At 46.4% G+C, this 17310-nt stretch overlaps 1 protein-coding gene across 1 annotated transcript; it reads right to left on the reverse strand.

Annotated features, from left to right (window-relative positions):
* Positions 1-336: 336 nt before the first annotated feature.
* Positions 337-7995, reverse strand: LOC129645715 (BOLA class I histocompatibility antigen, alpha chain BL3-6-like). The gene is made up of 8 exons (XM_055571056.1): positions 7755-7995; positions 7159-7428; positions 6711-6986; positions 5831-6106; positions 5607-5714; positions 5145-5177; positions 4958-5005; positions 337-4794 (listed from the first exon to the last, which is right to left on the reverse strand). The coding sequence occupies exons 1-8, from the start codon at positions 7816-7818 to the stop codon at positions 4790-4792; spliced, it is 1080 nt and encodes a 359-aa protein (XP_055427031.1). The 5' UTR covers positions 7819-7995; the 3' UTR covers positions 337-4789.
* Positions 7996-17310: the final 9315 nt, after the last annotated feature.

Genomic DNA, 17310 nt, shown 5'->3' on the forward strand with positions numbered 1-17310 from the left:
TTCCCTTTGGTGACCACTTTGAATACTTTTTCGCTGATTCTTTCGGCTTTTATTTCCAAATCTCTAACACGATGCCTTGTTAGAACTGCTGGTTGATTTTTCTGCCACAGCCACTGTCTGCCGCATCACACAGTGGCTGATGCAATAGTTGATAGTCATGCTTTCACGCTTCCCATTCCTTCAGCTCCCACTTTATTTACATATTGATCATACTTAGTTCATTCAGCTTTTTCTTTTCCATGACTATTATACTTGTCAAGTAAAAAGATGCTCGACTTAAATGTGAGTTAAGTTTTATTTAGGGCAAAATGAGGACTGCAGCCTGGGAGACAGCACCTCAGATAGCTCTGAGAAACAGCTCCACAGAGGTAGGGAGGGAAGGTCAGTGTATATGATTTTGGTGAAGGGGGGAGTTCAGTGCAATCAAGCTTATCTTCCAAAGGTTTTCTGCTAGTCGCAAGGAGCTGATCTCACCGTGAAAGGATTTAATGCTTTTCTACATATGAGGAAGTGAAGCGAACCAAAGGACTGGAAAAGGTCAGTTTTCATTCCAATCCCTAAGAAGTACAATGCCAAAGAATGTTTAAACTACCATACAATTGTATTCATTTCACATGCTAGCAAAATTAGGCTCAGAATTCTTCAAGCTAAGGGTCAGCAGTATGTGAACTGAGACCTTCCAGATGTACAAGCTGGGTTTAGAAAAGGCAGAGGAACCAGAGATCAAATTGCCAGCATTTGTTGGATCACAGAGAAAGCAAGGGAATTCCAGAAAAACACCTACTTCTGCTTCATTGACTATGCTAAAGCCTTTGACTGTGTGGATCACAACAAACTGTGGAATGGTCTTAAAGAGATGGGAACACCAGACCATATTACTTGTCTCCTGAAAACCTGTATGCAAGTCAAGAAGCAACAGGTAGAACCTGATACAGAACTACAGACTGGCTTAAAATTGGGAAAGGAGGATAATTCGGCTGTACATTGTCACCCTGCTTATTTAACTTATATGCAGAATACATCAGGCAAAATGCCAGGCTGGATGAACCACAAGTTGGAATCAAGATTGCCAGGAGAAATAAATATCAACAACCTTAGATAAGGAGATGATACCATTTTAATGGCAGGAAGTGAAGAAGAGGAACTACAGAGGCAGAAAGAACTAAAGAGCCTCTTGGTGAATGTGAAAGAGGAGAGTGAAAAAGCTGGCTTAAAACTCAGCATTTAAAAAATTAAGATCATGGCATCCAGTCCCATCACTTCAAGGCAAATAGAAGGGGGAAAAGTGAAAGCACTGACAGATTTTGTTTTCTTGGGCTCCAAAATCACTGCAGACAGACTGCAGTCATGAAATTAAAAGACGCTTGCTCCTTGGAAGGGAAACTATGACCAACTTTGACAGCGTATTAAAAGCAGAGACATCACTTTGCCAACAAAGATCCATATTGTCACAGCTGTGGTTTTTCCAGTAGTCATGTACAAATGGAGAGTTGGACCACGAAGAAACCTGAGGGCGAAGGAATTGATGCTTTCAAATTGTGGTTCTGGATAAGACTCTTGAGAGTCCCTTGGACAGCAAGGAGATCAAACTGGTCAATCCTAAAGGAAATCAACCCTGAATACTCATGGGAAGGATGATGGTAAAGTTGAAACTCCGATACCTTGGCCACCTGAAGAGAAGAGCCGAATCTTTGGAAAAGACCCTGATGCTGGGAAAGATAGAAGGTAAAAGGAAAAGGTGGAGACAGAGGATGAGATGATTAGATAGCATCACCGAGCCAATGGACAGGATCTTGAGCAAACTCCAGGAGATAGCGAAGGACAGGGAAGCCCGGCATGCTGCAGTCCATAGGGTCACAGAGTCAGACACGACTTAGAGACTGAACTACAGGAACGGATATGAGATGCAGGAACTGAGATCACAAAATCAGTTCTTGAAAATAATCTCTCTAAAGACCCATTCCACTAGCTTCCCTGGAGCACAAAGGGCCTCATTCTCCTCCCTGTGTGTCGAAGGTCAACAGCTGCAGCAGCCCGGGAGTCAGTCTCTGGAGAGGCAGATGGCAGATGCCCTCAGCAAGTGCCAATTTTAGCTGACACACTCATGTGTAAACTCTATTACCTCTCACTTTCTGCTCAACCTCTTGTTCTCCCTGAGTTAACACTTGCCTTTGTGCTTGCTGATTATGTTCTATGAAGCTCTCATGAATTCAGCTCTAATGATTCCCCTGTTTGCGTGACTCTTTCAAGAAGCGTGGATACTTTGGATATTCCATCAGTTTTTCCTTTTTTGGAAATGTCGTCCTGGACCCTGCTGACATGCTCCCACCTGGTCTAGATTCTTCTGCATCTGGAGCAAGCCATCCTCCTAGGATCTCCCTGCACCACCATCTGGGCAGCACTTTAAAGTGCTGTGGATACTGCATAGCACAGGGAACTCTACCCAGCACTCTCAACAATCATCATCTCAACAATCATCACTGGATTGTACAGCAGAAAGTGACACAGCACTGTAAATCAATTACACTCCAATGAAAACAAAACAAACAAGTAAGCAAGCAGACGTCTACCCCAGATGGCATTTATTAGTCACTTGTTCTTTCAGCCAAACCCAAGTGCCTGCATTGTACCAGGTCACGTTCCAGTTCCAGATCTTTGCTCTAACAATTGAAATTTGACATTCTTGTCCATCCCTTTCTCCCCCTCACCTGATTAGGAGCATTTCCACATTAGGAGAATTCCACACTGAAAGAGTCTTGGTAGGAGGCAGAGACCACCTTCCTCCATTAAAGAAGAAAACCCACTTTCCCACATATTCTTGACAGAGCACACAGCATGATGCTGAGGTCCCACCACTCAGGTGACCACATGTCAGACTCTACTTAGGATGTTGTAACACAGAGAAGCTGGAACTATGCAGGATGCATCTGACAAGGGTGTCGAGAGTGGGAGTCACACCACCCCCTGTTGTCAGGAGCCTCAGTGATGGCCGTCCTCAGCACGGGGTCCATGCCCAGCACGAGGGGCTCACTGTGTGAGCAGTGACACTGTGCCCCAGCAGGGCCGAAACTTCCTTTGTGGGACCTGGCCTGGAGTGGACACTGGATCCTGTCCCCGTGGAGCCATATATATATATATAGTACTGTATGTCTAACTTTATTTGGATCCCATGGTTAGCTCCAAGAATAAGTGAGGAGAACTTAACCTGGAGAATAGTTTCAGAGAGCAAGGATTTCATTACACTGAACTGTGAACCACTGCCTGAGTCTTCAGGTGGAGTAAGAACTACAGTATTTTTCAACATCACACCTCATAATTGACAATATAGGTATTCCCTTTTCTTTCTGAAGGAAAAAAAAAGCTTTTAAATGTGGATTTAAGATCCTTCTCTGGCCACTCGATGTCATTTACCTCAGTGGTTCCCAAATTGGCTAATCACCAGAATTGCTTGTGGGGCTTCTTACGAAATGCTCAGCCTCTCCCCAGAACCACCTTCTCAGAGTATTAGGACAAGACCAAGGGATTGCTTCTTTAACAACCTCTGTGTGTGAGGCTGATACACAGCATGTGCGAATCCTGGTCTATGTTCATTCTTGCTATTAAAAGTGTGATCTGAAGACCAGCAGCATCAGCACCAACCTTATTACAAATGCAGATTCTCAGGCTCTACTCCCGACTGTCTAGATTTAATAAGGGTCCAGGGGAGCACCATCATCCCCACCCTGGACACCACACTAATCCTACAGGCTCCTCCACTGCATCACTCACCCTTCACCTCCTGATTCTGCTCAGCAGTTAGACTGATGCTTCTAATGAGCAGTCACACCAGGTCATCTTCTAGTCAAACCATCTTATGAGTGCACATCTTTCACAGACATAAGACACCTTCTAATATGCTGGAGGCCCACATGATCTGGCCAGACACCAGATCTCATCGAAATTCCTTGCTCCTCCAGCCACACCTGCCTCCTGGCTCTTCCTTGAACACACACACACTCTCCTGCCCTCCTGCATTTGCACTGGAGGCTCCTCTGCCTGGAGAGGACTCTGCCCAGACATGCTTGTGGACATTCTTTCATGTCCTTCACATCTTTACTCAAAGATCATCTCAACAAGGCCTATACTGAACACGCTAGTAAAACAGCCACATTCCCTGTACCCACACACTTATACTCTGGGTCACCTTCCTCAGAGCACTTGCCAATCTCTAGGCAGACACTTCCCTCACTTATTAGGCTCACTCTGCCCCCCTCACCAGAACACACTGCATGAGGCCAACAAAGGGTGTCTGCTGTTAGTTCACTGAATTTTCACTGATGCAAAAATAGAGCATCATCTATCTGGCACACAACAAATACCAGATGAAGGAACGATCAGTGTAGACGCCTCTGTATTCTGTCTTCATTAATGTGGACTCAGGCCACTTGCTCTCTCTCGGCAGCTACAGCACATCATTCACTCACACTGACATCAGTGCTGCCTGTGCTTTCCCCACAAGAGCGGATCAGCCCTCCCTCCCACACCCACCAATCTGCACTCTACACATAATGATATTTTCTCTTCAGAAAAGATCCCAGGGGCACAGGTCGCATATTCTTCCTGCTGTGACTATTAGGCACACTTTTTAATTCCAGAAGTTTGTTCTGGAAGAGGTCAGCAGTCTCCCCACCTCTTCATGTTACACTAATAGGAGCACAGACACCTTCAGATGCAGCTGCAGAAAGAGGGGTCTGGGGATCTGATGTCGCAGTGGGACCAAGCATCACTCAGTCCCCACAAGGCAGCTGTTTCACACTGTGAGAGAAAAGAATCAGGAAGCAGTTCAGGTCGGTCATGTAAGGCCTGACAATCTCCATAGCCCCCCACACGCTCACATGTCCCACTCAGAGACCCCCGCCACCCTGTGTGTCCCCTCTGCCCCAACCCCTTCCCCAATCTAGACGCCCCAGGGTCTCACCTTTAGGAACCGTGAGAGACACATCAGAGCCCTGGGCACTGTCACTGCCTGGGGGAGAACAAGACCAGAGTGTGGTCAGAACCCACAGGAGAGAAACTGGAGAAGGCACTTCGAGGAGGGTGAGTCCTGCATGGCCTCCTGTTTGCACCCGCACAAGGGTCTCAGGATTCACACCCTCCATACTTACTTGCAGCCTGGGTGTAGCCCCTTCCTGTTTGACCTGTGAGAAGAAAGTATCACGTGAGCGACCAGGGAGATGACTGAGTCATGAGATCCTAGAAATCCCTAGTCCTGGACAACAAAGAACTTTTCAGAACCGTGACTAAAAATCCAGGACAGTCTCAGGAACATGAAGGAAAGAGACATAGGAGGACTGGACTAGCTGCCCTCCCGGAGGTCTGTTCTCAGCAGGGACATTCCCTCCTGACCTTCAAATGCTGAGAAACAGGCCCCCAACTGGAATTATGAAGATGAAAAATGTGTCTTTCATTTTCACATGTACTTTACAAAAGGGTCAGTCTTAGCATCAGTTCAGATTCCACAAGTGTGTGGAGGGTACTTTCCAGTAACGAGGCAGGCAATCTTCCATCTGGGCCAGACACCCGCCCAGTGAGACAAAAAAAAACAGATCCCTCCCTCCTTTCCCTACCTGAGTGCTTCCTCCAAATCACAGCTCCAGTCACCACAGCTCCAGTGACCATGAGGAGAACCAGGCCAACAATGATGCCCATGATGGGAACAGAGGGCTGAGGAGGTTCTGTGGAAGAAAGGGAAGGAGCCCAGACTTCAAGCTTCAGTCCTGACCTTGCTGATCGTGTCCAGAAGGGCTCCTGACTTATCTGAGAGGAAGCTCCATTCCGACCCCCTCCTTACCCCATCTCAGGGAGAGGGGCTCCTGAAGCCCCTCGTGCTGCACGTGGCACGTGTATCTATGCTCTTCTCCAGAAGGCACCACCAGGGCTGCCCACTTCTGGAAGGTTCCATCCCCTGAAGGCCTGGTCTCCACAAGCTCCATGTCCTGAGTCTGGTCCTCCCCGTCACGCTGCCAGGTCAGTGAGATCTCCTCAGGGTAGAAGCCCAGGGCCCAGCACCTCAGGGTGACCTCATGGTCAGAAATGGGGTGATGGGCCACATGTGTCTTTGGAGGGTCTGAAGAGAAAGAATCAGAAAATTCACATTCCATGGGCCACTGAAGCAGTACCACGTGACCATGCTGAGAATGGAGGAGGTAATGGGTTTGAACAGAAGCAGCAGAAACACCAGACACCAACCTGGACTCCAGGATTGGGAAAAACTCCTAGTTCTTGGAAAGCTCTGGAGTCAGGGTGAGTGCCAAGGTAGGAGAATCCATGTAAGGGGAAATGACAGAGTAATGGTCCTGATTTGGGTGGAGGCTGAATGTCTCAGAAAAGCTGGAGTCTGGCCTCCTAAGATGGTCTCAGGGTGAGAACAGGCCTTGAGGCAGAAACTCAAGATTCACAAGATGGCAGTCAGTGTCAAAGGGCACCACTGACCAGTTATTTCAGGGGTGGTTTTCTGCTTCTCCAAAAACACTGAATGCTTTAACTGTCCTTCAGAGAAATGGGGCCACTGGTGTGTCACTGTCTTCTACAGAATCTGAAAACCTGGGGGGATTCCCCCTCTCCAGACAAGAAGTTGGGGCGGTGTTTCCAGAAGGAGCCCATTTTCCTCTCCTCGTGGAAAGCCGGCTCCAGCCTGAGAGGAGATCAGGGAGGCCTGGTGCCCCTCATACCTGCGCGCAGCAGCGTGTCCTTTCCTGTCTCCAGGTGTCTAAGGAGCCACTGCACGCACTTGACCTCCAGGTAGTTCCGTTGGAACTCTGCCTCCCCGGAGATTTCCCACTTGCGCTTGGTGATCTGAGCCACCGTGTTCGCCGCGGTCCAGGAGCGCAGGTCTTCGTTCAGGGCGAGGTAATCCGCACCGTCATAGGCGTTCTGCCAGATCCCGCGGAGGAGGCGCCCCTCCGGCCCCACGTCGCAGCCAAGCACCCACTGGAGGGTGTGAGACCCTGACCCGCCCCGACCACCCGCGCTGATTAAACTCAAACTGTAAATGAAACCGGGTCAAGTCCCTGCCCCCCACTTCCCCAGGCTCCTCCCTCGGACCCAGAGATTCGGGGCGACCCCAGCCAGTCCCTGGGGATGGGGGTCGTGACCTGGACCCGGGCCCGTCTCGCTCACCGGCCTCGCTCTGGTTGTAGAAACCGCGTATGGTGTTCAAGCCTGTTCGCAATCTCTCTTGAGCTTTCTTGGCATCTCGTGTCATCTCTTCCCAATATTCCGGCCCCTCCTGCTCCATCCAAGGCACCCGCGGCTCCATTCTCGGATTCGGGGCGTCGCTGTCGAACCGCGCGAACTGTGTGTCGTCCACGTAGCCGACGGCAAAGAAACGCGGCTCCCCGAAGCCGGGCCGGGACACGCAGGTGCAGAAATAGCTCAGGGAGTGGGAGCCTGGGGGCGGGGAGGGGTGAGACCCGGCCCGATATTCCTCCTGGAGCGGGTCCCGGGTCAGAGGTGATGGGGCCGGGAGTGGGGACGGGGCTAGGGGCACGTGAGACCGAAAAGGTCGGAGAAGGACTGGGACTTCTTAGGGGAGAGAAAAGGGGGCAGGAAGCAGGGGAGGGACAGGACGGAACCAGGTGGGAGAGGACGGGTCCGGGCGAGGGCGGCGGGGTGGCTCCTTCCCTGGGGGTCCTGCCCATCCCACTCCCCCCGGCCCCTTGGCGGTCCCCTCGCCCCTTCCAGCAGAGGCCGTTCCCTCCCGACCCCGCACTCACCGGCCCAGGTCTTGGTCAGGACCAGGACCTCCGAGAGCAGCAGGAGGAGGGTTCGCGGCCCCATGACCCGTATCCTCCGGGTCTGGGGAGAAACCGAGTCCCGGCGGAGGCGGTGTGGGTACCGTTGGAGACTATAACCTGGAATCGCGGGGCCGCTGATTGGCTTCTAGAAACCAGACACCCAATGGAAGTGAGAACTAGGGCCGCGACACGAGTGTCCGGCCGGAAAGGCACAACACAGTTTGCCAAGAGAAAGTGAAACTCGAGGAGACTAGGGATTCCCCAACACAGTCCCCGCCCCAAACAAGGCCCTTGACTCTGAGACGCTGAGGACTTGAGAACCAGGTCCGGTAACTGGGACTTTGCCCTAATCCCTCCTCTCCTGCACCGAGAACTCTGCAGTCACACTGTCCCGAGTCCTGGCCCAGCGACTGTGTAGTCAGATATTCTCAGAACATTTTGGTCAGGATATTTATACAGTCCTACAAATTAGTGAGGACCCCTAGGATAATTTTGTTTATGTAGTTACTTCTGTCGATATTTTCCGTAGAGGAAATAACAGTTTAAACATTTTCAACTAATTTATTTAGAATAATGTTAATAACCCATGATTTTTACATGAAAAATAACTATTTCTCCAAATAAACTCTATAGTGGGAACAGTGGAAGTTTTTTCATTATTATATTTTTGCAAGTCTCTTCCTTGTCTGTCTCACTGGATTTTATATTTGTTTTGCGTTGAATCCGTTATTTTGATTGAAAATCTATGAAAATAAAAAGGACCATACATATGTAGGAGTAATATTTTTAATAACCTTTCCTGTTATTTGTTGATGTTTATCTTTGATACAAAGCTAAAACTATGCAAGTGATAATTTCTTAAAGGTTATTTTTTCAGTGGACCTGAAACAATACCACTATTTCCTATTCTGTTATATTAAAATCCATAAGCCTATTTTGCAGAGTGGATGTCACTTGTACTAATGTAAGATTTTTTTAAAAGTAATTCATTGTTTCACTAAGTTTTATAGCTCTTCCAGTGTCATTCCTTCTTTCAAATAAAAATTGCATTCCATGAAAAAGAGAGTAGTTCAACTCATACAAATGATTTTCCTTGGGACATAGGACTTTGGAATGTAGCAGAAATGCTTGATGTATACTTCCCATGTCATCATAGAAGATAGTTCTTTTTAAGCAAAATAACCATTTACTAGCATTTTGAGATACGACCATAAGCCTATTATTTTCCTAAATGAAGCAGCTCATTTTGACAGTAGGGAAAACAATAGAGCAATATTTGTGCAAGGCATATATTAAGATTATAACACCATTTTCTGAATTTTGCTTAAGCATGAAAAACTTGAAAGGCCGATATTCACACCAGTTTTTTTTTTTAAAGCATTGATAGTTTTTGATACTTTGAAATAGCAAACCAGGGAAACAGGAGAGCAACCTGTATTAAGTATTAGCAGTCAATAAAGTCTCAAATGATGGTAAGACACTAGATACCAGGTAATCCAGAAAGATCGTTCTGAGGGAAAGAATTGCAAATGCAACATTTCTGAAGGAAGCATTAAAAATGGTTACAGCATATATGTCATTAAAATGCTATATCTCAAAATGAGAAAGCTGACATTCAGTTGACACAAAATAATTCTAGAAAAGAACAGAAAATTCATTAATATTAAATCTCATTAATAACATTAATGAGAAGATTATTAAGAAGAAGTGTCAAGAATATACTGAAGAACTCTACAAAATAGATCTTAAAGACCCATATAACCACGATGGACTATGGACGGAGGTTCATGACATTGTACAGGAGACAGGGATCAAGACCATTCCCATGGAAAAGAAATGCAAAAAAGCAAAATGGCTGTCTGGGGAGGCCTTACAAATAGCTGTGAAAAGAAGAGAAGTGAAATGCAAAGGAGAAAAGGAAAGATATAAGATATAAGACATGCAAATAAACACAGCAATGATACATCCTCATACACCTAGTACAGTAGCTAGAATCCAAGAACTGGTGATGCCAAGTGCTGACCAGGACATGGAGCAGCAGAAAACCAGGCTCAATGGGGCAGGAATAGGAAGCAGCACAGTCGCTAGAAATGAGAGTCAGCAGTTTCTTATGAAGCTACACAGAGACTCTCCATCGCATCTGCTCATCAGTCTAGTACTTCTCCATCTCATTGGAACGCTTATATTTGCACAAACCCCTGCACACCAGAGTTTATATCAGAGCGCCCCTTAAGTGTGGACTGCACATGGTACCTTCCTTCCAAAGACTACAGCATGGACAGTGAGGAAGTAAAATAGAACATCACAAGGAGAAACCGAGGAAATATATCTTAGGTGGGTGCTGAAGTGAATTTATTAGTGATATTCCAGTGGACAGTATAAATAAACCCTTGCTGTGTGGAGAATGTCACTTCATCTCTGTGGTCTTCTTTGCAAAAACCCAACTCAACTAGAGAGACACTCCACACTATCCCTGAGCAATTCTCAAAAACGTCCAGGTCATCAAACAAAAAGGGAAGTCTGAGAGACTGTCTCGGCCAGAGGAGCCTGAAGGAGACGTGATTCAGTTTCAGTTCAGTTCAGTCGCTCAGTCGTGTCCGAGTCTTTGCGACCCCATGAATCGCAGCACGCCAGGCCTCCCTGTCCATCACCAATTCCCGGAGTTCACTCAAACTCACGTCCATCGAGTCGGTGATGCTATCCAGACATGATTAGAATCTAATTTATATCATTTGTCTTTGATAGGATCTTGGGTCAGCAAAAAGAAAATCCCACCAGGAAAGGAGGGCTTCCAGGGCCCAGCCTCCATCCTCAGCCTCCCGCTCTCTCCCACCTCGGTTCCCTCCAGCCACCAGAGCAAACAAGGCTTGAGCACCCAGTATGTGCCAGGCACTGTCCTGAGCACTTCCCATATCAACTCAACCAGCCCTCACCACATCCCTAAAACGTCACCCTTTTTGCAGATGGGGATGAGCACAGAGGGAAAATAACTTGTCTGGAGTAACACAGCTAGGAGGGTGGGGGAGGACATGCTGGGGTTCAGACTGCCCAGGTGGAGCCCCCACTCTCCAGTCTCCAGGGACTTGGTCCGTCCTGTGACACCACCACACCATCCAATATACACACACGACTCCTTATCAGCAGTTTCCCTCTATATAGACCGCAGCTGCCCTGTCAACTCCTCTTCATCCTCAAGGCTGATTTCAAACGTCCCCTCCTCAGGAAGGATGTCCTGAGCTGCTCCCAGACTACAGTGGCGCCCTTGCTCTCTATTCCAAATGCCTATTTCCCAGCCGGACTATTTAGCATCGAAACACACAGGGCAAGTTCTTGGGCTACCCTTGTGGCTCAGCTGGTAAAGACTCTGCCTGCAATGAGGGAGACCTGGGTTGGATCCCTGGGTTGGGAAAATCCCCTAGAGAAGGGAAAGGCTGCTGCTGCTGCTAAATCACTTCAGTCGTGTCAGACTCTGTGCGACCCCATAGACGGCAGCCCACCAGGCTCCCCCGCCCTGGGATTCTCCAGGCAAGAACACTGGAGTGGGTTGCCATAAGGCTACCCACTCAATATTCTGGCCTGGAGAATTCTATGGACTATACAGCCCACGGGGTCGCAAAGAGTCAGCAACGACTCAGCGGCTTTCGCTTTCACCTAATGTATCCCCAGGGCCTGGCAGAAAGCATGTGCTAAATAAATACCATTTCAGTTAAAGAATTAATAAACTTCCTCAAAGCGTCATTGGGATTCCCAGGTGTCCCTAGTGATAAAGAACTCACCGGACAATGCAGGAGGCGTTAAAGTCTCGGGTTCAATCCCTGGGTTAGGAAGATCCTCTGGAGGAGGGCAAGGCAACCCACTCCAGTATTCTCCACCTGGAGAATCCCATGGACAGAGGAGCCTGGCGGGCTACAGTCTATGGAGTTGCAAAGAGTAGGACACGACTGTGCGACTTAGCACGCACGCACGTAAAGCGTCATTAGGGAGAACTTCATGTTTATAGTATTGATTGGCTGAAATATTTGGACCAACCTTCCCACTGATAATAGCCGTTTTTGTTTTTTCGTTTTGCCTGACGAGATATAATTTGCTTAAGAATAGACTCTTCAAATATTGAAGAGTGTTATGTGAAGGCTTAAAAATTCTGGCTGACAACAGAATTCAAAAACTGGTCATTTCTGTAGAAGCATCAGAGAGACAGAATTGGGTTCATCATAAGGTTTTGTTTTTATTAACAATTACGATTACACAGGAATCAGCTTCTTTGGTAGCAGCTGAATTCTCCATCACTAAAGGAGTTCAACTGTTCCCTTTGGATGTTGTATAGAGAAGGGTGATGTTGTGAAAGGATCAACCCCATGGTCTCTGAAGCCTTCTTCCTCTCCGAAGTTGCCATAACGATGGAACACTGGGCTGGTTGTCTCAGTACCTGCCTTCCACCAGCTGCGTGATCCTGGGCTGGGCACTTCTGAGTCTCATTCCAAACACTTGATACTTAAGCTGTGATTATATCTGACTGACTTCAGAATAATAAATGGAATAAATTGGATAGTACATGTACATTTTTGTTTTGTTTTCTTTTTATTTTTTTTTGCATCATAACAGCCAAAATCCTCTCTTTTCCTTCTTTCATTTTTTTGATTGTACACCACATACCAACAACAATAGCAAATAAATATTTAAATGGAAAAAAATTCACCCACAGTCTAACTACCTAATGATAATAGTACCTTCTCCATTCTCTTCCAGTGTGACTAAGAATTTATTTATTCTTAGTAATCTATTGTAAGTTCTTTAAAAAAAATTTTTTTTCTTTTTTATTTTTTTCACCATGCCCTGCAGCTTGTGGGATCCAGGTTCCCCCCAACCCCGACTGATCCCTAGTTCTGCAACTCTGCATTGGAAGTGCAGTCTTAACCACTGAACCTTCATGAACCTATTGTAAGTTCATGAATTTACAGAAGTCAGAACATCGCACAACTATTCTTTCCACAAATATAGCAGCACACTAACAATAAGAACAAAGGCAAAGCCAAACACACAGGCCTTTTAAATGTTGTGCAATATGATAAACTCATGATTTTCTTAAATCTCAGAGGGAAGAGAGTCAGGCCAGCCACACTATTGTCCAGACCACCCTGGACTCTGTCTGTAACATCACTCCTTCCCTGAATTTCCTGCCTGCTTGCCAGCCCTGCACTTTTGGACGCACAAGACCCCCAGGCTCATGAGCCAAGTTTTAAAATCAATCTCTCTCTCTCTTTCACACACACACAACACAATATTTCTCACACACTGGCAAGGGATCATCACTCATAAATAGTAGTGTTTACTTTCGATCCACTGGTTCTGAGCTCAGGGTCAAGCTCTGCAGTATTTCTGCACGGCTGTGTCTGAACCAGGTCCAGGAGTCCCTACACTTACTGCCTCTGGTTAGTGGATGGACACTTTCATCAGGAACTTTCATCCTCCAGAACAGCGAGGCGGGGAGGGCAGAGTCTTGCGTGGCTGTTGGAGAAGCCAAACTACTTTGTTCATGAGACCAAGCTCTTGACGAGTCAGGTGAGGATTTCCCATAAATCTGAGAAACCTGCAGTGATATCATAGCCAAACCTGGAGACTGGTCTGAACAAAGAGCACCCATTGATGAAAGCAGGCAGGAGCCCGGGAGAAAGAGGGGGAGAGGTGCTCTCCACCTCTCCCCAGTCCTCAGGAGCGAGAGGCCCTCTGGATGGACTTCCTGTAGCATCAAGTGAGGCAGATGAGTGAACACAAGAATGAAGAGAATGAAGGCTGGGGTCTGGGTGCCATTAATTAATTATTAATTCAGCAATCTCACTGCTCAAGGATGCAAGCTTAGCAAATAATTTGGGGGCTCTGGAGATGGGGAACCAGATTATAACCTTGTGTTGGTCATTAGAGGGCTGACAATGACTGTGTGGATGATACTCCCCTACTTCTGGGAACTCCTGAGGGACACTCTGATGCATGTGCAAAGATGTCCCAGACCAGAACCTCCTTCAAGGCTACAAGTGAAGCAGAGGAATAGTTCCTAAAGTTCATAGGCCAGACACCCCAGCAGTTAGAGAGAGTTTAATGAATGAGGTGGAACTTTGGATAGAACTTCACCCATGTGGATGACTAGGATAATCATAAAAGACAAAAAGGAAAAGACAATAAAGACATTGCAAGCAGTCGGGAGTTAGTGTGCAGCAAGGTGTGGGCTGCAATCAGGCACAGTGGGTTCAGGGAAGACGTTGTAGTTTAATAATTTCTCGTTAAAGTCACTTGAGGGGTCAGCTGTGTTGAAACAGTGTGTGGAAGGCCTTGAAACCAAGTGAAGACATAAACCAGAGGTACAATCAAAGCTGAATGGTGAGGCTGCTCAGCTCTTATCTGTTGAGCCTTACAGGAGCAAGAATTCAACCAAGGTTTCTCCAGTGGTCACATCCAGTTACCTGCACAGACCCACCTTCTAAGGGCTCACAGTGTGAGAGGTGGGGGGACATGCAGTGATGCTGGGAGTGTGTCAGATCTCATCTAGGATCTGGAGCTGGAGACTCTGGAGCCCAGGCAGGGTGTGTTGAATCCAGGCTGGGGCAACCCCAGAGTTACTTGTATTTGATTCTGAAATTCATTCAGGAATTTTCTCAGCACCAGGTTGGTGCTTGTTAGTGCCGAGCTGTTGTATCTCTGCACCTGGAGGACGAGTGTACTGAGCGGGGTGTTCTCCTCCGTGAATGCTGTGCTCTGTGACTCTGTGCTCAGGATTGTGTGCTCAGAATACCAGACCGTTGGCTCAGAAGAGACCTGCAGGGTCAAAATCTAACCCTCCATTTAGGGGAAGTAAACAGAGAACCATGGGAGTTGAATAACTTGCCCAGTTAACACAGTTCACTCAAAGTCCAGGTCTGAAAGTCTCCATCCAGTGCTTTTTCAAAACATCCTGTACCCAAATGTAAACCACTCCTCATGCAGACCTGACAGCAAGTAAAAGAAATCAGAATCGGGGAACCATATTAGTTTGTCCTAAAACTCAGCAGTGGCCACAGCACTGGAAAAGTTCCGTTCCATTCCAATCCAAAGAAGGGCAATGCCAAAGAATCTTCAAACTACCACACAATTGCACTCATCTCACATGCTAGCAAAGTCATGCTCAAAATTCTCCAAGCAAGGCTTAAACAGTATGTGAACCATGGATTTCTAGATGTTCAAGCTGGACTTAGAAAAGGCAGAGGAACCAGAGATCAAATTGCCAACATCCGTTGGATCATAGAAAAAGCAAGAGAATTCTAGAAAAACATCTACTTCTGCTTTATTGATTATCCCGAAGTTTTTGACTATGGATCACAACACACTGTGGAAAATTGTTCAAGAGATGGGAATACCAGACCACCTTACCTGCCTCCTGAGAAATCTGTAAGCAGGTCAAGAAGCAACAGTTAGAACTGGACATGGAAAAAGAGATGGGTTCCAAATTGGGAAAGGAGTACGTCAAGTCTGTATATTGTCATCCTGCTTATTTAACTTATATGCAGAGTACATCGTATGAAATGCCAGGCTGAATGAAGCACAAGCTGGAGTCAAAACTGCCAGGAGAAATATCGATAACCTCAGATATGCAAATGACACTACCCTTATAGCAGAAAGGGAAGAGAAAGGAAAGAGCCTCTTGATGAAAGTGAAAGAGGAGAGTGAAGAAGCTGGCTTAAAATTCAACATTCAAAAAAATAAGATCATGGCATCTGGTCCCATCACTTCATGGCAAATAGATGGGGAAACAATGGAAACAGTGACAGGCTTTACTTTGGGGGGCTACAAAATCACTGCACATGGTGACTGCAGCCATGAAATTAACTGCTCCTTGGAAGAAAAGCTATGACCAACCTAGACAGCATATTCAAAAACAGAGACATTGCTTTGCCAACAGAGGTCCCTCTAGTCAAAGCTATGGTTTTTCCAGTAGTCACGTATGAATGTGAGGGTTGGACTACAAAGAAAGCTGAGTGCTGAAGAATTGATGCTTTTGAACTGAGGTGTTGGAGAAGACTTTTAAGAGTGCCTTTGACTGCAAGGAGATCAAAGCAGTCAATCGTAAAGGAAATCAGTCCTGAATATTCATTGGAAGGACTGATGCTGAAGCTGAAGCTCCAATACTTTGGCTACCTGATGCAAAGAACTGACTCATTTGAAAAGACCCTGATTCTGCGAAAGATTGAAGACAGGAGGAGAAGGGGATGACAGAGGATGAGGTGGTTGAATGGCATCATCGACTCGATGGACATGAGTTTGAGCAAGCTCTGGGAGTTGGTGATGGACAGGGTGCTTCAGTCTATGGGGTCCCAAAGAGTCGGAGACAACTGAGAGACTGAACTGAACTGCAAGAGGAAACCAATTAAGAGATGGGTCTGCGTTTAAGGCAGGAGGGCTTTGAGTTTCACTCCTGGATCTTTTCCTTTCTTCGTGCTGACTTCTGTCCCTGTTGTGGAGGGTGGTGGCAGTTGGGACAGGTGAAGATGTTGATGGAATCAGAGGAGGAGTCCAGGAAGAGCTGGGAAAAAGGAGGCAAAAAAGGACGGGTGTGTCTTCCCTCAGAGGATGGCCGAATCTGACCTTGGAGCAACTGTAAGAGAATCTCTGAGGGAATAAAAAGCAATATTCTGCAACCAGTTGGTCAGTTATTTTTTGGTTTTTCTTTTTCCCCAGAGCCTGTTAGCTTACAAGACCTGGATTGATGCCAGATGGAGCCAACTGATCATAATGGCCTCACACACCCAGGATTTCAGTCCTCAGGTCAGATCCCGGCTCCATCAGTCTACCAGGGGAAGCTTAGAATTTGCAGCCAGGAGGCCTGAATTCAGTTCCTAGTTCTGGTCTTAATAGCACTTTTTCTTTTATGTGTGTTCTGTTCTTTATATTATTATTCTTATTTTATATTTTATTTTGTTTTGGAGAATACTTGCATTACAATGTTGTACTGGTTTCTGCCATGCAGCAGCATGAATCACCCATAAGTGTACATGTATCTCCTCCCTCTGGAACTTCCCTCCACCTTCCCCATCCCAGCCCTCTAGGTCGCTGAGCACCATGTTGAGCTTTCTATGTTATACCAAAACTTTCCACTAGCTTTTATTTTACACATGGTAAAGGATATATTTCAATGCTACTCTCTCAACTCGTCCCACCCTCTCCTTCCCTCACAAGTCCATTCTCCATGTCTGCATCTCTATTCCTGCCCTGTACATTGGTTCATCAGTACCATTTTTCAAGGTTCCATATAGATGTATTTATTATTATTATTTTTGAATTTAGTTGGTTCAAAATATAACACATTCCTTCTTGAGGTCTCCATTTCTTCATCTATGAAATGAGAAAACTACTGTTTCTTTCCAGTCGTGATTGGGATGATTAAAAGCGTTATTATATTTGAGGTGGTTGCAGCTATACCACACTAGTACTATTATTTTTTCTTTTTAATTATAATAGAGCAGATAGACAATAAATTGTTACCAATAAGCTTGTTCTGCCAGTTTCCTTA

The sequence above is a fragment of the Bubalus kerabau genome, chromosome 3 (genome assembly GCF_029407905.1).
Source record: "Bubalus kerabau isolate K-KA32 ecotype Philippines breed swamp buffalo chromosome 3, PCC_UOA_SB_1v2, whole genome shotgun sequence".
Lineage (NCBI taxonomy): Eukaryota > Metazoa > Chordata > Mammalia > Artiodactyla > Bovidae > Bubalus > Bubalus kerabau.

Bases quoted from the DNA above. Each gene is read 5' to 3' on its own strand.
- LOC129645715 (XM_055571056.1), bottom strand. From the start codon at position 7,818: ATGGGGCCGCGAACCCTCCTCCTGCTGCTCTCGGAGGTCCTGGTCCTG. The intron at 7,429-7,754 runs GTGAGTGCGGGG...CCCCGCCCCCAG, and splicing joins CCTGACCAAGACCTGGGCCG to GCTCCCACTCCCTGAGCTAT. The intron at 6,107-6,710 runs GTATGAGGGGCA...CTTTCTCTTCAG, and splicing joins GGACACGCTGCTGCGCGCAG to ACCCTCCAAAGACACATGTG.